Genomic DNA, 21,357 nt, shown 5'->3' with positions numbered 1-21,357 from the left:
GCTGTCAGTGATTTTTGCAGGAGACAGCAGTAGCTGGGGGCGCAGTCCTGTTTGCACAGTTCAGTTGACTTTTGCATCTGCCCTGAATATATATGTATCTATCTTCTGTCACGCTAACGCCCCCTTCGGCATTCCTCTTCCTGTCCTTTCATCTGTTCCAACCACACACGCGCAATTGAAAGGACAATTGTTTTGTTTGGCAATTTCTTGCTTACTCAGCCCTCGATTTCAGATCCAGGCTCGGACCAGTCCCCTAAAGGGCTTTTTGGAGGTATTACCCTGGTTTCGCAGCCTTTGGGAGACTGGTAGCAAATAAATGAGCTGTTTCATTGCAAGAGTGTTATTTTCATGGTGAGAGCTTTGTTACCTAAAATGATGAGCTGCTTTATATGACCTAGCTCTTGTTAATGTTTCGTTATTTTAAAGCTGCTTTCCATGTAGTAGTTGGATGGCAGGCTTGTGAGATAAAGTACCAGGTGCTAATGCTAATAGCTAGCCTGAAGAAAGGAAGGGCTAGGTGTGCTCTAATGAGACCTCACCTGATCTGAAAGATCAGCAAGAAGTTACATGACCAAGACTGGTCAGGGAGAACCAACAAATGCTTTATCTGTCTGCAAAGTTCCTTGGTCCATCCACAGGCACCTCTGATGCTGACTCGTTTTAGGAAATAGATCGAGCCTCCTCAGTTAAGGTTTTCAATTGTTACTGAAAATAAAGGATTAGTTCTCAGTTAATTCACTGTAGCTCAGAAAGCAAAGCTAGGATTTTCCACACTGGCAACAGATGCAGAAAAAGGCAGAAAGAGGTTTGTTGCATCAGTAAAGAATGAAGAAGAATTTCATGTATGATCCTATTGCATCTGGAGAAGATAAATGGAGTTGAAAGAAATTTTATTTGTGCTGTGCATTGGATGATAAGATCCATTTGAGGATAAGACTGACAAATCCAAGAAGATAAGTGCATTATTTTTGCTTCTTCCATTTTAACGGAGAAGATCTAATGGAAAGACGTGTCTGTTGTTGGCAGGAATTAACTCTGGGGGGAGGGGATGAGCACAGCATGGACCAACCTGTTTAATAAGAAGAGACTAGGAGCAAAAAAGCAATTTTTCTTTTCCTGACTGCTCATGGGAAATGCATACCTATCTGTAGATGCAGAGAAAAAGCCACAGAAAGGAGGCTCCTTCCAAACAGAAGGGAGATTTGCCTCATTGCAAAACATAAATGAATGTATATTGTCTTATGAATGAATGTAATGAACCATCAGTCATTTTTTTCCATGGAGTATTTATTTTGCTTTGCATTCAAGGTCCTCTGCTTTAGACAAGCTGGATCTGAATTCTGCTGCAGAGGTCTCTGGGTTTGATGGCAGTGCACAGCGTAAGCCTGCTTTTCAGCAGCTTTTGTGAAATTCATAAATAGAAGGTGGAGTAAAGAATGGCAATCTAAGCAAAAAGGGGATAATGTTATTTATTAAGGAGGTCAGGTTAGGGTGTCTGTTTCTTATTATACTTCTGGACCTTAAAAAGCCCGAGTTGTTTAAAGTAATTGGCAGCATTAGAGAAGTCAGTGGTGCAGGTGGCTTCCTGGCAGCGAAGCAGAGGACATGCAGTGCTTTCCAAAGAGCGGTGGATTCCTTACAGCAGCTTCTTACCTGGTGTGCTAGTGTCAGAAGTGAACTAGTTAACACATTGACATCAAAGCATACCAGGTGAGATTTTTCAGTGGCAACACACTTTTGGGGTGAATAAGGCAAAAAATAAAAAAATCCTGAATTGCTTTAGGTGTTCTGTCTCAGTATGGTGCTTGCAGTTAAAAAATGATGAGTTGAAACTTCAAGATCAGTTTGTGGAGCTGAAGATGAAGGGCAGATGGGGAAGTGCAAAACATGTACAGCCCTAGTTGTACTGTTGATTTTGTTGTGCTCCTACCTTCATCCTGTCGCTGCATCTTGTCTGCTGCTTGGCAAAGCACAAGTGCAGTTTGCAGTTTTCTACCAATTGCTGCTACTACTGTTTGAGTGCTCATTGACTAGTTTCAAACTGAATGTAGGCTTTGCTTTCTGGTGTACTTTCAGTGAACTTAATGCAGTGTTGTGAATTGACCATGCTTTCAAGGCTGCCTCTGTATTACATGGTTCGTGTAGCTTATTTGTTAAAGTGTATTATCAAGTGAGGTATCTGTGCAGGCTAACGGCTCGAGCATAGCTGCAGTTACACTGACAAGCTGTGCTGTCTGTGATTGCTTTGGTGATATAACCTGAATCCATATGAAAAGTGCTTTGCTGATCTGTGCTGTGTGTGTATAGCTGTAGCTGTGCTGTCAACACTTGTATCTTGTGCCCGTGCAGATCTAAAGCTGCTGCTGGTAACCATTCTTTTCTGAACCTTTTTTCTTTGCAGCCCAGGTCAGGGTGGCTGTGAAGCTTTGGATTTTGCTAGTCCCCCAGAAAGAGAGACTGCTGTCTGGGAAGCAGGGTATGACACTTGTACAGATGAGGGAGGATGCAAGAGCACAAGGACAGAGAAGCGTGAGGTGGTCAGGGGCCCAGGTCTTCATGCTTGCACATTCAGCCTCAATTTGGGGGTAGGGGGAAGGCTTTAATTCTTCCTTGTGGTTCTGTAGGTAGAATCTGCTTGCCCTTTTGACCTGTTCAGCAGCTTTGTGCCCACTTTATTCTCAGGGAAGAGTCAGCCCCTTGCAGGATGTTTGCAGTTTGACACTCGGATCGATGCAGTCGATGCTCTTGCCATCTTTGTGCTCTGTACCTTAGTTCCTAGCAATCTTTTCTCACTTGCACCTCCCTGCCCAGTTCCGCTTAAATGTTTCTTGTGCTCTGTTGGGGTTAGCACGCTAGATGTTTCTCTTCCTGCATGTTTTCAGTTAGCCTCTGGTGACAGCATTGATTCAGTTGGAAATTAATAATTAAATTTTAGCCTGGTGCCTGATAAACCCACCTCGTCAGCTCCAGCCTTTCCTCACCCTTTACCTGTCAGGATGGAGCTTCACGGATGAGGAGGTTTCCCCATGTAAACAGGAGAACAGCTGCACCCCCTCCCCACACACTCTTTATCAAGGCTGATCTAACAGCCCAATTTACTGCCTGGGCTAAGCAAAGGTAATGGCTTGAAATTTATTGGCATCTTGAAAGGAGATGCATCTAGTTGAGAGCAGAAATGTCTCTATTGAATTTAAAAAGATAAAAACGCAAGAGTTCCTGCTGAGTTTCCCTCCACGCTTGTGCCAACTTTCTCTTTCCTCCGGCTTCAAAACATGTTTTTTCCTCCTTGAGTGCCAACGAGGAGGAGCAGAAAGGTCCCACTCTGTTCAAGTGGTGGTAGTCAGCCCTCCCCTGCTCTCGGTTGCTCTCCTTAGAGCAGGAGGAAAGCCTCGAGCAAAGAAATGGCTGTGCACGCGACGTGGTCTGCAGGCACGGTGCTGCTCAGACCAAGCAGGCGGTGCAGCACCACTGCCAAGGCAGGAGCAGCACAGGTTTGGGGCAGCCTGCTGCTGCTTCGACTGGCAGCATCCTGGCGAGTGCCCTCTCCAGCTTTTTAACGTTGGCAGACCCCGTAAATGGGGTGGGCAGGTGGAATTTGAGGAGTGTTGTTAAAGAGCAGCAACTTCCCCAAGATGGAGTGTGAGGGGGACTAGGGAAGCACTAGGTCAGTAACTAGGGCTTTGTGCAGCAGAAACTTACAGCAAGAAGTTTTCTTACTCCTTCAGGGCAGGTACAAATTAACTGTCTAGCTCCATGCGTGTACGTTGTGCCCAGGGCCCCCTTCTTCCCCTGCAAGTCAGCTCCTTGATGGTGAGGAAGAGATCACTGGGAAAGATTCCTTGAGGCTGCTGGTTGTCATGCAGCCTCTCCTGGCTCCCTGCCACAAGTAAATATTTAGTTTAATACCTAAGCAGGGGCTGTGACAGGTGCTGCAGGGCTGATGTGCCAGCACCGACAAGTTGGAGGGGGAGCAGCAGCAGTGGACTTAAGGTGGCCTTTGCACTCCACACAGCACACGTGCTGAACGCTTTGAAGGGCCTGTTTTCTTGTTTTTCCTCTTGCCTTACAGCCCTTCTTTCTCTAAGCCATCTTCCTCCCCTGCTGAATTGTATGTTGCTCCTAGATTAGCTGTAGAAGTGGCTGTGAAGTGATGAAATCAGCTTCAGGGAGTTTTATAGGTAATGCGTATGCCCACTCCTGTTCAGGGAGGGTGGAAGAGACGCACCGAAGAGGTAAGCAGCTGCTTCTAGTGCAGTCTTTGAAAACAGGCACGCAGACATAAACAACTCGACCAAATCTTTCCTCACACTTCATGGTTACGGGGATGTAAAATGAAAGCAACCAGCTGTTTCTTTAATGAGCATTGCTCTCCCTTTGTGTTAGCATTGCCTTCTGTGTGGAAGCCTAGCTACCTAGAGAGTTTGGGTATTTCTAGAGCAAGGCTTCTCACCTTGCCAGCATCCCCTGCGCTCAGATGGGAAAGGAGTCCCTTTTGGATCTCCTGTGAGGTATGGGGAAGTCACTGGAGACAGGATTTTCTACAAATGTAAGCAAAGCTCAAGCAATAGTTCTGCGAATTAGACTGGGTTATGTAGCTTTGAAAGGGAAGGGGCAGGAGCTTTCTTGCCCACTGAAATGACTCTGATATGTTTGTCATTGCCAAGAAGACAGTAGCTTGCCAAACTGATGTTGCCTGTTTGGGCTCAAGCTTCCACACTGATGCTCTGAAATGCCCTGTGGGGCAACTCGTGAAGCTCCCAATCCTCAGACTTCCCAGTGTTTATTGTTAGAGAAACATATCATTCAAAGCCCTGTTTCAGAACATCATCTGGAAACAAATGAAATGCAGCTGCCAACTTAATAAAATGCTGAGTGGCCACTTCTAATGGTGTGGCTCTGTAATATTGAATTAGCAGTGCAGCACTACAGAGGGTGAGTTTGCCATTGGCCATGGTGAATTGCCTGGAAGCTTGCTGTGGCTGCTGCTGCTGATTATGGGCTGATAATGCTGATAGTGTGATGCAGCATGATGTCTGTCCAAAATGAAAATGCCACCCTCTTAAATGTAACTGCTCTGGAGGCTGTGGTTTGCTGTGGTGGGTGCCTTAAAGATCAGTGGATGTTTACAACAGTGATTCTAAACAGGTTCTTGAGCCCTTGCACATCAGCATTGTTTTTGCATATGGTTTGCAACTGGTTTGTGGACCAGCTCTAAAGAACAAGAACTGGAGAATTGTCAGCTTTATGCCTTTGTGTTGCCAGTTTTATGAGTGTTTGAGGGCTGGCAGCAGTCTCTTGATGTAGAAACTGGGGAATAGTGTTAGTGTGGGATTCCTGTAATAACTTGAATGTTCCTAGAAGTTCAGAACTAAAAAGCATGGACAATCCCACTGGCAAAGAGGTGCAGCCACTCCCGTTTATTTCAGGCTGACTGCTTTGGCTGAAATATCTCAGTAACTTTACAAGATTTAGCGATGGAAGCAAAAAAAAAAAAAAAAAAAAAAAAAAAGCCAAGACAAATTGGCTGTGATCTGTGGAGAATGTTTCCTGGAAGGCTTCTGATCTTTGACAAGAAGGACCTGCTGATGTTGAAGGAACTTTATTTTTTTTTTTTTTTTTCCTTCCCTGTGGGTAGAGTAGGGGGTCTTGCTAATGGATGCAATTGCAACAGCCAATCTGTATGACTGCATCAGATTGATTAGCTGGGTCCTGGTTACTGCTGCGAGTGGTGATTATGCCAGTACAGCTGCTCTCTCTTTTTCTGTACTAATTACCACACGCACGGATGTCATCACCCTTAACACTGCATGGAGTTGTCCCATTAGCGTGGGAGTGGGAAGCAGCAGGGGAGGGGAGCTCTTCGGCGTGACAAGCTGTTTAGAAGTGTGCGGAGAAGTGGAGTGATGAAGCATCGTACGGAGAATGTCTGAGCCATCTTGTCTTTGAGATTCTGCCCACAGCCAACACTTTTGCAGGTTGTCAGGACCAGCCCCGTGTCCTTGGCAGCACTCTCCATGGGGTGCCACTCGCTGTGAAGCACCCTGGTGTTGAGCTGGAGCTGGCAAGTCCCTGCCCTGCCGTGGCCAGCGGCTGGGCCAACTGGCCTGCCAGGGGAGGAGAACTTAGGGCGGGCTCCAGAAGGCAGCTTCCCCAGCTGTCATACCTTACAGAGGTGTTCTCAGGAGAAAAACTGTTCTTCTGACTTGCTGAAGAATCATGTCCTTATATGATGGAATACTCTTGCAGTTCTGTAGAGACCTGGAAAGACAAATTTCTGAATGTATGCTCCAGCTCCGGAGGACCACTCCCCTTCTCCTCCCTGCCTCCCCATCTGAGTGCACCATGATCTCCATGGTAACAGGTGTTACCAACATATGCCTGATGGTGATTTTTTTTTTCTTCCCCTTTTCCACCAAAAACAAGAGGGGAGAACAAGGCAGACATGACAGCAGTGGGTAAGAGCGACGTAAACCCCAAAGAACAAGTTCCTTCAAACACCCAGCTTCTCTGTATACCACTGACTGCTGAGTGATATCTGGGGCAAAGAGTGCCCAGCTTCTGTCATGCAGAGAAATCCTAAAGGACGTTTTCTCCTTTAATGCGGCCTCCTCGGAGAAGAGGTTAAATGTGTTACTGATGGCAGGACATAATGTAGTTACGTTGCTTTGCTCTGACTTGCTTTTTTGGCATCGTGATGGTCAAGATGAAGGTTCTGGGTGTTATGCTACTGGAGGGCACATAGTTTTCATGCTTCAGACTTCTCAAGCTGTAAAACAGCTGAGAAGTGAGGTGGAGGGGAAGAGCTGTAGAGAAAAACAGGCATATAAGCTGTTGTCTTGAGTCCTTGTTCATAACGCCAGCTGATAAGTCTCCCACTAATTATTAGTTCAAGCTACCTCAGCAGTACAGTAGTGGCTGATCAGCATTCCTGTCTACCTTTATCATCTTTTTCCCCTGCATTCTCATTCCCTTCCCTGATCACTGGTCCTGCAACGTCCCCATTTTCTAGGTAGTCTGGAAAAGAGGTTTCGGGATGGATGAATGGTTGCCCACGCACTAGAAAATCTAATGAAAACGTGTCTCAACGGGGATTAAACCCATTGAAAGTGTAGATTCCAAGTCTATGCTATATACCAGTGCTGCTCACTGACTAGCAGGGTTCAGGGGAGCAGTGTGCTGTACAGAAGACATTAGCTTCTTGGAGTAGGAGAGTAGCCTGCATAGGTACAATCTGTTCCACTTCATTGTTTTTGCCTTTCAAGCCTGTGCACTACAGAAACCAAGCGAGTGTATACCAGAAACAGCTTGCTATTGGTCCTGCGTGTGCACAGTTTTCATTCTCCTGTACTAATGCAGCGTTTAGGATGTGCTGTTTTGCAGCTGTGATTGCTGCCTGCAATCTGAGCAGCTTTTGAGCTCTCACCATACTGCAGGTAGAATAGATGGAAGGGAAGCTGGAGTGAGGGATTTGTTTCTTGCAAATTTGTGCTGTATCCATAATCCCTGGACGTTAATTTTCCTTGTTTGTGCACTGTTGATGTGGGTGTTGGTCAAACTGAAATATTTTCAGGAAGCCGTTTAAATGTTTTAAAAAGAAAAGAGCTGTGTATTATTTTTGTGTACAGTTTGGTTTTCTTAATAGAAAAAATAAACTGTTGATGCTGAAAGCCCATGCACTTGCCAGTTTGCTGTTCCACCTCAGTTAAGATGAGAGGTGAAGCCTGAAGGGTCCCAGTTGTCCTGCTATGCCACTTGTCCCCATCACTTAAGCTCTGCAGCCTGCTGAGTGACATGAAGACTCTCCTGGTGGCAGAATTGTTTATGTTCTGCAGCAATGTGCCTGGCTGTCTACTAAACACTTGTGGGCACGTGTGTGGCGCTCTCAAGCAGATGCTTACTCGTGCTGCTGGATTAGGAGTTTCTTGTAACATCCATGTCTTCTTGGCCAGCTGTGTTGCTGCAGGGAGACTGAATGTTAATTTGAGCCTCCTTGGCTCCCCTGCCTTGTTTTGTCTTGTCAAGTAACTTTCTGTCTTTGTTTCAGAGAGTTTTCAACGTTCTGTATCCAATGCCTGCTGACCAGAGAAGACACGTCAGCATAAACTCTGCTCGCTGGCTGCCTGAACCAGGCCTGGGATTGGCATATGGCACCAATAAAGGGGACCTGGTGATTTGCCGACCAGAGTAAGTGATTGCTTTATGTCGAGTTATAACTGCTTTTGTCGTTCTCTTTTTAGAGCAGTGGGAATAAGGTAGCTTTTTAGTGCTTTGGGGCATTATGCTTGAAGGATACCCTCCACCCAAAATAAAAAGTAACCTTGATACTCCTTTTGGGCTACCAAAGTGTTTGCCCAGTCTTACGCAATTAGTGTTAGTTTTGCTGATTATAAACTTAAAAGGACATACGAGGTACATCTCATTTGCTCTTTTTATTTCCTATGTCTGTCTTGGCTTTCTAGATCCTTTGTTCCATGCCTAGTGTAATGTATTTGTCTCTTCGCATTATGGTGTTCTAAAACTTCCCACTGAGAACAGCAAATTTGAGCTGTTAGAGATATGCTTGGTTTCCAGCAGCCACAGGTTGAAAGCTGCTGACCTGGACTTACCAGATACTTACTGCAGTGCTCAAGCATGAAATTCTATGAACTGCAAAGGCTTTTGTCATGATTATGAGTCAGCCAGTGAATTGGTTTGGTCCTCACTTGTAAGCACAATGGTTTGATGTGTAGACTTCAGCTCTTTTTTATTTATACAGCACCATGAGGTATGTAACTTTGCCTTTGTAAGCTTGCCATTAAGCACAAGCTAACTTAGGTGTTGTGTGACACAGGATGACAGAGTCTGAGCGGTGAAATGAATATTGTTTTCAGTGTTGCTGGGGCTCTCTACACCATACATTGCTGAGACCTTTTTCTCCATTGTGTTGTGCAACTAGTTCTTTTGGAGCAGTGTTTTTCTTATGCTGCAGGAACACTTCAGTTATTTCCTGGTACTAAGCTACCTCAGAACTCATTTAGGTTATGCTTTGCATGTTGAAGTTTTTGGTAACTTAGAAGCCAGTATCTAGAAACTTGCAGCACTGCTGGTGATCTTACCAAATGTGTGTGGACTCCATCTGTTGTGCATGCAATTAGGCATGTGGTGCTTGTGAAGAGTCATATGGTCAGTGTAGAACCACTACCTAAATCAGAATAAATATGTACAATTGCAATAGTGACTAACTCAGTACAGCCTTCTGGTGAAATTTGCAGTTAGAATTCATATTGGACCAATTTCAGTACTACAGAATGCCAGTGCTCTTCAAACAGCCCTCTTATTCACTTGAACATAATCTTTCATCAAGGGCTTATTTATACATGAAGTTCTACAAGATATTATTATGGAATAAGCTATAATCACTCTCTTCCAGGATAAGTGGCTTTCTTCAAGAATAGTTGCTGTACTTTCTAAGCAGAAGAATTGTTAAGGAAAAATGGCTTTCTTCTCAAACACTGGTTGTTCTAAGTTGCTCTCAGTATAGAGAAGTGATAAGATCTAGTCTATTGATTATTGCTCATGAGATGAACTTGGACAAGAATTTGGGGAAATGAAGGGGAAGGAAATGAAAAGTCGTTTGAATGTCCTCTGTAGAGTCAAGCTTGACTGACTACAGTCAAATAATACTTGACTACAGTCAAGCTTGGTTTGTAGAGTCAAGCTGCCTGTCTAGGCTTGCCACATCCCATGTTAAGTATCCATTCTGGCGCTTATAGTATCCCCAAGCTAAGTGCCATGTTCTTATTGGCACTTCTCTAATTAAGGATATGCCAGGAATCCCTTCGTATGTTATGGAAGCACTCTCAGTCCTTCTGCAGCATCTCTGTGAAATCTTTCTTAGCTAACTAATTTGCTTAGGGCATTTTTCCGTCTCCTTATTTCTATCTTAGCAACAGTCGTTGTCAACAAAAATGAACTTCTTGGGTATGAACATGAAATAGGATGAATACAGAGGTTACAGATCTATTGGTGGATTGAAATAACTGGTGCTTCTGGGGATTTTTGCAGCCTTCACATGGACTGCTCAGTTCTTTTTCGAGCAGGACTCCTAATATGTTCAGTTCTTGATTTGCATCATTTTACAGGCCAACAACAAAGATGTAGATATTCACTAATATGAATAGTTTGCATTGAGACTCTAACATCAGAACACATCAGTAAGGCACTATCAGAGAAGAAGCGGCTTGCAACTATGATGTCTGTCCCAGGTCTAACCTGGAAAGTCCTCAGAGAAAGATGATAAATTCCAACGTGTTGATGCCATCTAAGTAGTTCTTGGCTTAATAGACTTGGTTTGAGGTTGGTGTATCTGATGCCTTTAACTTGAGAGATGAGGGAGAAGGATGAAAAATATTTGTGTAGTTTCCATACACAGTAATACAGAGGAAGAGAAATACTAAATAAAGGACTTAGCAATTGGCAGAGTATTATATGGGGACGGTCTAATAAACAGCAGGGATCAAAAAAACACTGCACTGCTGAAAACACCCCCACTGTTCTCATTTGGCAAAGAAAACAGTGGTCAGTAGCAAACAAACGAGAAGGTTATAATTCCCTGGGTCTTTATTCTCATGCACAGTGGAAGCATTTGAAGCCAAGTACTACAGGGATAAGTTAAACAGGTTGGAATAGCAGCTGTGACTCGAATACAGTGTTTGAAAAGCATGTGTTTAGGGAAATAGAGATGAGTAGATTGGAGGTACAAACTTAACACGTGAAAAAGCATAACTTGAAGCTTAGTGGGCTTGTAATGAGAGGTTATGCAAGTAGTTATTCCAGAGTTCTAAAGAAATTGTAATTAAAATCAAAAGTTTAGGGGTATATTGCTAAGTTGGGGTAGCACTGATGGCAGCTGGAAATGGGGAAGGTCAGATTATGCTGGCAATCCATAATGTGGGCTCAGTATGCAGGTTTACGGGATATCTTTAGAATGAAAGGAAAATTAAAACCAATTAGAGCAGGATCAAATGCATTATAGTTTGACTAAGGTAGGGTACAGCAGGAATTTTACTTGAGAAATTTATTTACTTGAGAAATTTATTTACTTGAGAATTTTATTTACAATTAAAAGGTTAACTAGGGAATTGCTCCAGCTCTGTTACCCGTTTTAGTAAAGCAGTTACTATGTTGGTACTACAATATATCTACTTAAATTGCTAAGAATTAGAACAAAATTTGGTAAGGAGCCAGTAAAGGTCTGCTTAAGGAAAGAATACAGCATGATTGAAAGCTGGGCTCTGTCACAAAAGAGATTACTGAGGAACCTATTCTGGGGCTGGTTGTTATTACTATTTACACTAATGCCTCGTAAGGGGGAGCTGAATAAATTTGCAGAGAATGTGACATTAGCCTTGTCATTGCAGAGAAGGATCAGAGCATTGCACAAGAATTGGATTGTCTTGAAAATGACTGGAGCTATAGAAATGAGATAGAATTTAATAGTACAAAGTGCACTTAGTGACTAATAACACTGAGCTCAGTAGTTAAAATGACAGAGGAGGAAAAAGACCTGAGGTTTTAGTTGATCATAGATGATTGAGCCATCAATACAAGTGGCTGTAAAAACAACAAATTCAGTTGGAGTATGAGACACAAGATACTTAACAGTAAAGATAGCAGAATGTTAGTATCACTGTAGAAGAAACTAGATACATAAGTTAGAACAGTTTAAAATTCAGATATCCACGTTCAGAAGTGGATATCTGATTTTTTTTTTATCTACCTTTGAACTGCTGTGGTAGTTGAGAAGGGCTGCTAGTGCCATCAGTGGAATGGGTTTATCTAACAGAACCTGCAGCTTGGGGTCTTCATTCTACAAAAGGAAGGGTAAGGAGGGGCTTATATAGCTTTCCATAAATGTCCAGGAAAGGAGAACTATTTGTTTTCTAGTGAAAAGTATATAAACATAAAGGCATAAATTTACTATGACTAGGTTATGGCTGCAAACTAGAGAAAGGCTTTAACTGATCTCTGCTAGAGCCTGTGAGTCGGTTGGGTGAATGTAAAAGGCTCAGATGTTTGGAGAGGTAGCTTGGCTGGTTTTTAAAGACAAGTATATAAATTGAATACTTGTGACTGGAGGTGGGACTGCATTGCTGAGCCATGAGGCATTTTTCAGTATTTTGAACCAAGGTCTGTGTCTAAACAGGTGTTGGCAAGCTGGCTCTCTGAGCTGTTCTGCTGTAGAGAAGTAAGGTGGTGACAGCAGTGTTCATCCACAGATGGAAATACACCTAATGGGCCTCAAAAGTCTGTAAAAGATTGGAACTCATAAGCCAGTACAGTAGTTATAAGGATAAAATAAAATACGTTATTAGCCAACAGCGGTTTTGGTTTCGGCTTTTCAAGATCTGTTATCAGAAAATGCATGCCTTCCTGGCAAGGTTGCATTCTGGCAAGTACAGTGTCTGCTACCTTTTGTATATTCTTTTCTGTTTATTTAGCTGCCAGTTTCATTTGATTGTAAATAAACCACCCCTCTTAGAGCAGGTCTCTATGACCTTCTCCTTTTCCTGCTGAATTACTGTCTTTTTGAGGATTGGCCTGTGTGAAAGCAGTAGGAAAAGAACACAGCTTTCAGAAACAACTTCCTCTGCAAGTGGCCAACAGGACAAGCAATTTACTTTTCATGAGTCTGTTTGATCTTTTGTTTGAAAAAATCATTAGAAAAGGAGTCACCAGGAAAGGATCATAGAAGTAACCCTTGAGGAGAGAGCACAAAGTGCAGGAAGCTGGCACAAAGAAAAGCATCTACAAGTCCTGAAGATGCACAGTAACGAACAGAATTGAGTAGATCTTTGGCAGTGTAAGTGTCTTCAGGGGATGCTTCTTGCTTGTCTTGTTTTTTAATCACCTGCAGTGACAACAGCTGGAGTAAGAGTACTCAGGTCTGTGGTTTGCAGGTGAGTCCTTTTTAGCTTCCTCCAAGTTTTCTCACCCACCATCTGCTGCCTGACATCCCTTGTAACTATGGCTAGTGCTCATGCATGTCCTCCTTGGCTCTACATAGTTTAAGGCTTGATTCTGTTCATGAATCCTTGATTTTTGCAACGTGGAATGAAATCCACAGTGTCTTGTACAGTAAAGACACCTCTACTAAATGTAAAAGGATTTTTTTTCCATGTTGATAACCTTCCCTGTACTGTCACATTCTAACAAGAGCTTTCCCATTCAAAAACATCTCTGATGGGGATTCTTCAATGTCTTGTAGAACATGAAGAGCTCATACCAAAACTGAGGGGGAGCAGACTGCATGCTGCTTATTGCCCTTTTGCTGGATTCCCTTGTGAGGAAGATTATCATGGGAGAAAGGGGGAGGTCCTCTCATCAGTCTCTCATCATTTCATCTTGAGTACCCCCCATAGTTAGGAGCAGGTTCTGGTAGGGCTCGGTGCTCGTGTGCTTTCAGAAATACTAATCCAAAATCCCCAGTGTTCTGAGAATATAATTTAAAAGCCAAGTGTTGAAGGCACCTTGTCGAGGGCTGGCTATGTAATGCAGGCATCTGTGAAAGAGGAACGATTTCTTCGGCAGACAGAGCCTCTGGTAATGGAATTAAAATACCCCCTGAAGATGTGTCTGGTTCAGAGACAGCATCTCATGGAATTCTGTCATTGTGAAGTAGGTGTGGAGAGTCTCAGATTGATTCAGTGGTATGCAGTGTGCATATTTTAATTCGTTGTGGTGAGCTCTGCCATGAACATGAAATTTTTCTGTGAAAATTCCCTTCACAAGAAATTTCTGTGCTTTGCAAAGGATCGTTGCTATGGTCTGCACATGCCGGTCCTGGTTTTTCCTCTGAGAACTGCATATCCTCTTATCTAGGGATGGGAACAATGTGTCTGCAGTTATCAGTGCTGGTAGGGAGATGGTAACCTGTCCTGCTGCCTGGCATTTCCTTTCTCTCTGTTGCCTGATTCCATTTGTCAGGGTCCTCAGACTCTAGCAATGATGCCTCCCAGCAGCATAAGCCCTGGTGCTTTTTTTTTGTTTTTTTTTTTTTTTTTTTTTTGCCTTTTAAGAATAGCTTCTGGAGGATGGAGTTAACAGTGAGTGAGGCAGAAGGAGGAGCTGTCTGTCTTTGTGTAACTGAGGGATGTTAGCAAACCTGCCCAGGGAGTATTGTCACATCCATTAAGTGGGACAGATAGAGGGGTTAGGTCAAAGTCTTCTCTGCAAATGACCTCTTGAAAGGCAGCATCTGAGCAGTAGCCTTTGACTGTGGCCAAGTAAGCAAATGAATGTTCTGGACTTCTGCTGCCTCTTCACCACAAGATGTATTTCTTTTTAAAATGAAGGTAGAGGGTGGTTTTGATTGATAGTAGGACTGAAAAAGGGGATGAGATGACCCATTTTGCACTAACGATGCATCCTGAAAGCTTACCTTCAGATTTTCTTATTCGTACACTTAAGTGAAAACTAAAGTGAATTATTTCCAAATTGTGGAAAGCCTAGGTATCTAGAGGGCTGAGAGGCTCAGTCATTGCAGATGCATGAGAAGTGGAGAGGTAATATGGAGGCTTGGAACAGCATCTCCATTCTGATACTGTTTTATTCCATTTCTGTTTCTATTTCTGAATGTGTGTTTGATACCCAAGATGAATGATGGCATTAGGTGGAAGATGCCCTCATGCAATTCCATTTAATATGTCTGTGAATCTTAGAGATAAATGTTGAGAGCTGCTTTAAGTCCTCGATTATTAGCAAGTTCATTTCCTTTACCCACTTCAAGATATGCTGAAGCACTGACTCGTTAGTGAGACTAATTTTCCTCCATGAGAAAGAAAACTTGGCTCAGAGCTCAGTGTTAAAGAAACTTAACCTGTTGCTTACTGGCTTGTTTATAATGCCACTGCACTTCTGCAGGACCTTGCTGGTTCTCAGCTTGGGCAGCGATCTTTTTATCGGAGATCATAGCCGTGTACTTTAAGAACAAGTACTAAATGCTTCACTTATATCTATCTATTCAGATCACATCTGCCGCCTTCTCTTCCTTTACTTTTTCTAATTCTATCTACAAAAGCAATTAAATTTCATGCAATTATTTGACTTACTAAAGCCCCCCTGCCTACTTCATGTGGCTCATTCTTTCATTGTTTTCAGATGTATTCTTTTTTCTCTTTGTTATATTGCTCTCCTCAAGGATAAAAGTTACACTTAGGAGAGAGTAGTTGTCAAATTAAGTAAGTCTTTCTTTTTGAATAGTGCTGCTAAGTTGGCTTTTTTGGCCTTTTGTCAATTCTCATTTTTTTTTCTAACTTTTAAAATCAGATCTGAATGGTTAAAAAAAAAAAAAAAGTTAACTTTTTTTTAATTGAACTAGCTGCGAAGTCTGGCTTTGTCTTTTACCAAAGACTTTTCTTACTCCTAATTGCATAAGCACCATTGGATATTTTTAAGTGGATACTTCAGAGAGAAAATTCAGCATCTCGGCCGCTTTGAGTCTTCATTGATTTTGTCCTTAGCTTCACTGATAAATAGACCTTTTTTCATTCTAGTACCATTTTCCTCATGTTTATTTTTAGAATGTCTTTTCCCTCTTTGGCAATACCAGTTCATCCTGCTTTCTTATAACCTTTCTTTGCCGGTCTATACTAGACCTTTCTTGTTTGGTTGTTTATCCCCTTGGCTTTCCAATAAGATCATCTTTAATCTTGCAGGCTTTGATCCAGTTTATTTGTGGAGTTACTGGTTGTCACGCGTACGTTTTTCAGCAGGACTGGTGAATCGAGCTAGCAAGTAAACAGTCAGCTTCTTTGTCATTTTCTTTCCCTTGGTTAAACCCTCGCTCTATCTGATTCTGTAAATGGTCTCAACTCAATGTCTGCAAAATGTAATTGGAGAAAAAAATGTGGGGTTTTTGCTTTAGGGAGCAGATTTCCCCTGCAAACTATACTGAACACTTTTAATGAACTAATTTCAAAACTGCTGGAGAAAAAAATATAAAGCTTGGCCTGCTTCATGGATCTCACTGACATTAGACCAAGCAAAGACCTTGGTTCTAGAGTTTGGCAGCCTCATATGTACTCAGTGCAATATTCTATTTAGAAAAAGGAGGAGGGAAAAAAAGCATTTGTTATGCTTGCTGATTTTAAACACTGTGATGTTGATTTCTCCCATTCTAAATATATTTTCCTGGTTAAGTTTGTTGGCATGAGATCTACAAACCAAGCCTACTTCAAAGTTGCAGTCTTTGAATCAACATAAATGTTAGTTTCTGCTAAAACTCTAGTGAAAGTTCAAAGAAGACTGAAGAGTAAGTTTGGCTCGCTAGACTTGTAGTAGTTTGATGTTTAAGGCCTTAGAAGGCTTAAGCAATTTGCACTCCCCTGAAGTCTCATAGCATCGTAAGTTGTCTAAGCCACTGGAGGAGCTCAGATCATAAACAGCTTAAGATATTCTGAGTGTTCAAAGCTTATTCAGCGCATAGTCTGCCTATAATCACTTTAAGCAATTAACAAGGCTTTAGGTTTTCAAGGGAATTTAAGCAAGTTACCCATCTGTAGAGCTTGGTTTAAGGTGATACTAAGCTGAATTGTTTTCACTTAAGGAACTTAACAAATTTCAGAATGCGAAGTTTTATTTCCCTGTATTTCTCTACATTGTACGTGGTGTGGCTGAAGTCACTTAAGTGGAGTGATACCATGGAATATTGTAAGGTTTTGAGTGAGAAGAAAGTCAGCAAACATTCAGGAAATTCTTATTTGGCCTACTTCTGCCATGTTTGTTCCAGGGTATTTGGCCTGCAGGCTCTTATTCACGTTGGTTAACAGTGTTAAAACTACTGCATTCTGCACTATATGTTACACAAAGATCTTATCAGCATTTCAAGGGAAAATCTCTAGGTCTTCCTATCTTGAGTGTTTTGTCCATCTTCTCACAATGTTGTAGCAATTCAAATATTTTGTATTTAATGATGGTTCCAATGTGCCACTCCAAATTGGGATATACCTCTTCTAACTGTCAAAGTAGTTCATGTGTAGTTACAGCTCAGGTAGCACAGGCGTCGAGAGCAGAGGGTTTCCAGTTTTCTCTCAGCAGTGAGTTACAGATTCCTATGTCATGCTGACAGTAGCGTGACAAAGCTCTTGGAGAAGCTGCTTTAAAACACAGCTGTAGTATTTTAATAGGAAAATTAGCATGGGCAAGAAAGTTGTCTGTGAGAGATTTTCTTGTCCTTGTTCTCGACACAGGTTTAGCTGTGTAGCTTCATGCCCCTTAAGGCGAGTCCTCTCAACTGTGATATTTGTACTTGGGTTCCAAGATAATCAACCATTCGCACTTTCATATGTAAGTCTCTCCTGCCCTTTCAATGTTTTGGTGCTTAATTTCCATTTATCACTCACGTTGAATATGTTGGAAGACTGATTTTTACTGTAGGATGCTTTCCCTAAGAATGTAAGATGAATTCCTCTTGTTACTTTCTCTAGGTGTGTCTTTTGTTATACTCATTTTGAGTTTGCTGTGTAGTGACCCTGTGGATCAGAAGAACCCATTCTGTTTGTGCTCTTCCTACTGTGTTAATAGCTTTTCTCTCTCTCTTTGAGGTCTCTAACAGCTTAGCTGAAATATGACTCTTCCTGAGCTGAAATGTCACGTTTTTGCCCAGAGAAGAAGACTCTCAGAGGTGTGCCTTCCATCTAAATCTTGCACACCAGCTGCAAGAGCCTGGATTGTATCAGGCTTAGTTGCCCACTGCTGGGCAGAACAAACTCATGTATATTCCTGTTGTTGAGACAGGAAAGTGTTATTAGGCTCTGGTGTTTCCAGATTTATAAGACTGACCTCATTTAGATGGTGTGAGTTTGAAGGGAGTTTCTTCAGAATCCCCATATTTAACTTAGCTGGCAGGATTGCACAATCAAATAAATTAACTGGACCAGTCATCTTGCACAGCGTTCTGAGTTAAGTTGGCATCATCCCTGAAGCAGGCACGTGGCTACCAGCTGCACCAAGCTGCTTGCTGTCCTGCTTCTGCAGCACCTTTAGCAATTCAAGTAGGTGTCAGGATGTGTTTCTGCATGGTTGCTGGTTTCCAGGCAGGCGAAGCTTGCGGAATTCTGGAAAATTAGCAGGCTGTTTGAGTGGAGGGATCTACACAGTGAAAACGCACCTGCTGCTAGCTTCAGAGAAGAAGTTGACCTTTCTTTTGCTCCCCTCAAAGTGATGAATAGGATAATTTCACACATCAGTTAAATACCTTAAACTGCAGTCCTCTTGTTTTCTGTGACTTATCCTGTTAGGAATTCCTATCCTCAGCCTCGTGCTCTTCCCCAGCTAGTCACACATGGGCTGTATACTCTGTGGGAGTGTTCTGAAATAGGCAGGTTCTAGTGAAGCTGCCACCTCTTCCTTGGTCAAAGAGAATTACTGCCCAGCAGAGCTGCTCCAGGAATCCCACGTGCTGGTTCAATACAGGTTGCGCTGCAGCCAGTTTTTGCTTGAATCTGTCTCTGCATGTGGTTCATTGCATGCACAGAAAGCTAAATATTTATGAACTAGGGTGTTAGAAATGATTATTTTCCTACCTAGGCAGCTGCTGGGAGTGCCAAACTTGGCCTTATTCTGACAACAGTGTTGCCTAGCTAATCATGGGAGCCAGGGAGGGGGCTTGCTGTGCTGATCAGCACACATTGGAAGAGAGAATGAGCTACTGACAAGGATGCAACTGGAATCTGGCTGAGCATTGCATTGCACAGGATACTATGCACTGCTTCTTCCTTCCCAAGCAGGACAATGAATTCCTGTCCTTGACATAGCGTCACCTTGCTCTCCGTGATTCCCCATATATTTCCTTGAAACAGTTCGAATGGTTTAAGAATGGCAAGTTTAAACAAAGGGAGGAAAATTGTCATAGGGAATTCAAATCTTCTGTAAACTAACCTGGGTTTCTATGATGGCTCTTAATGGTCTTGAATGAACAGTATATCTGAGAAATCATCTTTAAAGAGTAACTTATTTTATGGAGAAAGTGAGCCTTGGCAGCATGAAAATCAGATATTCACCTAGTTATGTGCTCTATGGCTTTGCTTTCCAGAAGGTCTACTCCACAATACTTTTAGATGGGAGGGATTGCAAGCAATAACGTCTTAACCAAAAATTAATTCAGTGCTGTTGCAGACGAGTGTGCTGCTGTTGGGCCTTCCCATGTGGCAGGATTTGAAAGAGCAGTGCATTTGGCCACCACTGGTACGTTCTTCAGTATTGGGGATGGCTTAAGTGAAAAGACAGTAAACAAATGTTATTTATGCCTTTGTGGACATCCATACCATGCTTGCAACTGATTTCTTTGTCTTGCCTTCTTGTTGCTGAGATTTACTTTTATGGCTGAGTTGAAGAACTTGTGTTCTAATCCTTCCTCCTCCTCCTCTTCCTCTTCAACCCCTGATTTTGAATATTCCAGACGGGGCATTACCCAGATGTCTAAGTCACTTTGTGCTGACCCGTGCTTTGTCAGTTTACTTTTCAAACGTTGGTTAAGCCAGTGCAGTAAGTACTGTTTCGTAGGTATAATTTTGTCATTAATTCCTAGAGATTGATCCTAGGTTCTTCAGGGGGCTGTACCTGAGCTGCGTAGCTCCATGAAGAGGGAGAGGCTGTGCTACTGAACCCGTTGGCACTTGGTACTTAGCAGGCTCCGTGCTAAGTCCTTATTCAGCTCTCAGCAAAGCGTGCAAGTCTGTGCCCTTCATCTTCCTCAAGCTCATTAACGACATGAGCTGGACAGAGGCGTGAAGGAAAAGTCCACCTTGGAACGGATTCCTGCTGGGAAAGCCTGTCTCAGAGCAGCTCTGCATTTAACAAAGCTAATGGAAATTTCCAGTGAGGGCTTAAAGAGCTTAGAGCCATAAGAAGGAGGAGGAAAAAAAAAAAAAAAAAAAGAGCTTGACTTAGTGGACTTCACTGTCCATGACTGACACAGTGTGGAGAATTGCAATTTTTCACTCTGAAGCCCTTGGCAGTATATGTCCTCCTTATTGCATCCCCAGCCAAGTGGCAACATGCTCCATGCTCCACAGAGCTTCTACCTTATGCCCTGGAAAATGTAAAGGGCTTCCAGCATTCCAAGCCTAGAGCTTGATGGAGCAAAAGTTAAATGCTTCCATTACCTGAAAAATATTCATTTCTACAGTGTAAGCTCTGCTTCTGTGAAATGAATAGTTAGGCCTTGATTTGCAAATCTCCTGGGAAACGTGCTGCAAAAGGCTTGCTAATTTACAAAAAAATCAAGTGATATTTTGCAAAGGGTGTTAAAAAAACCTTTAGATTTTCTGCCAAGAGAGATTGCACTGTTTTAAATAGGTGTGGTTAAGCCAGTGCAAATCTTTAAGCTTAATTGAAAATCTGTTCTAAACGAAGGTACTTGTGGTTGTCATATATTATGTACTTGTATTAGTTTAAAGTACAAATATCTGAGCAAATTACTAAAGCAAGCATGGTCCTAAAACTGACACTTAACCCATACAATAGTGGCATTTCTTTGATGAAATCTCTGCTAATCAAGAAAAGAAATGGTGGTCTTTGTATAAATGATACTGCTCAGCTAACTCCCTCTAGTAGGTTCAGACATTTGTTTTCTCCTCTGTACCTTGATGCAGTTTGAAGCCCCCATAGCATAGTCTCAGTCATCCAAAGGCTGGAAGGCTTAATCAGGAGCAAGCTGGATATCTGCCTTATGGCTGTGGGTGCCAGGTCAGAGGTGTATGTACTTGCAAGAAAGAAGATCATGCTGAGGGCTTTATCGCTCAAAGTCATTTACAAGAAGTGGACTTGGGAGAGGGCAGGTTGTTTGGTTGGCCCTGGTGGAGGAAGGGTCTGCTGAAGGTCAGCAGTGAAGATGCTTGCTGCTGCAGTGGGGAGTGCCCACTGTCTGTTCTCAGCCAGTTTTCTGGCCCTGCAGGTAGACATACGTACTCAGTCTACACTAAAAAGCCAGGTGAGAGTGGTAGTGAAGAGGCTGAACTCCCATCGCAACTAGGTCTAGTGACCTTGGCTTAAGCATCCCCAGAATCAGCAAAGAGAGCAGTGGCATTGGCTGCCACAGGTCTTCCTCCTGGGAAAGGAAAGCAAAATCCTCGATTCTCTGGCAGTAAATGAATAGCAAGTAGGTCCCTGGCAGTGAAACATAGCTGATAAATGGCAGCATTTAAAACCTGTGTGCAAAGTCATGTATTCAATGGAATGGATATTGATTTTGCTGTCCAGGGAAAGGTGTGAATTGACAGCAAAGAGTTGGAATGGAGTTTCCTATACGACAACCTGACTGTACAGCAACGTGCCTCCCCAGAACGGGTGGGAGAAGGGAAGAAGTATTTAACCTTG

The 21,357-nt window shown here is 42.7% G+C and overlaps 1 protein-coding gene across 4 annotated transcripts in view; it reads left to right on the top strand.

The window, feature by feature from the left end:
- The window catches only part of AMBRA1 (autophagy and beclin 1 regulator 1), a 128,509-nt gene that overhangs the window by 92,428 nt on the left and 14,724 nt on the right, over positions 1-21,357 (top strand). For all 4 annotated transcript variants that reach the window (XM_084520946.1, XM_084520945.1, XM_084520944.1 and 1 more), the window contains one exon: positions 8,045-8,184. In XM_084520946.1, coding sequence (XP_084377072.1) covers positions 8,045-8,184 — 140 coding nt within the window. The remainder of the gene's footprint in view (positions 1-8,044; positions 8,185-21,357) is intronic.

Source organism: Aythya ferina (assembly GCF_964211825.1).
Source record: "Aythya ferina genome assembly, chromosome: 5".
Lineage (NCBI taxonomy): Eukaryota > Metazoa > Chordata > Aves > Anseriformes > Anatidae > Aythya > Aythya ferina.
Note: the sequence above shows the minus strand (reverse complement) of the source record. Positions and strands in the feature narration are given on the sequence as shown.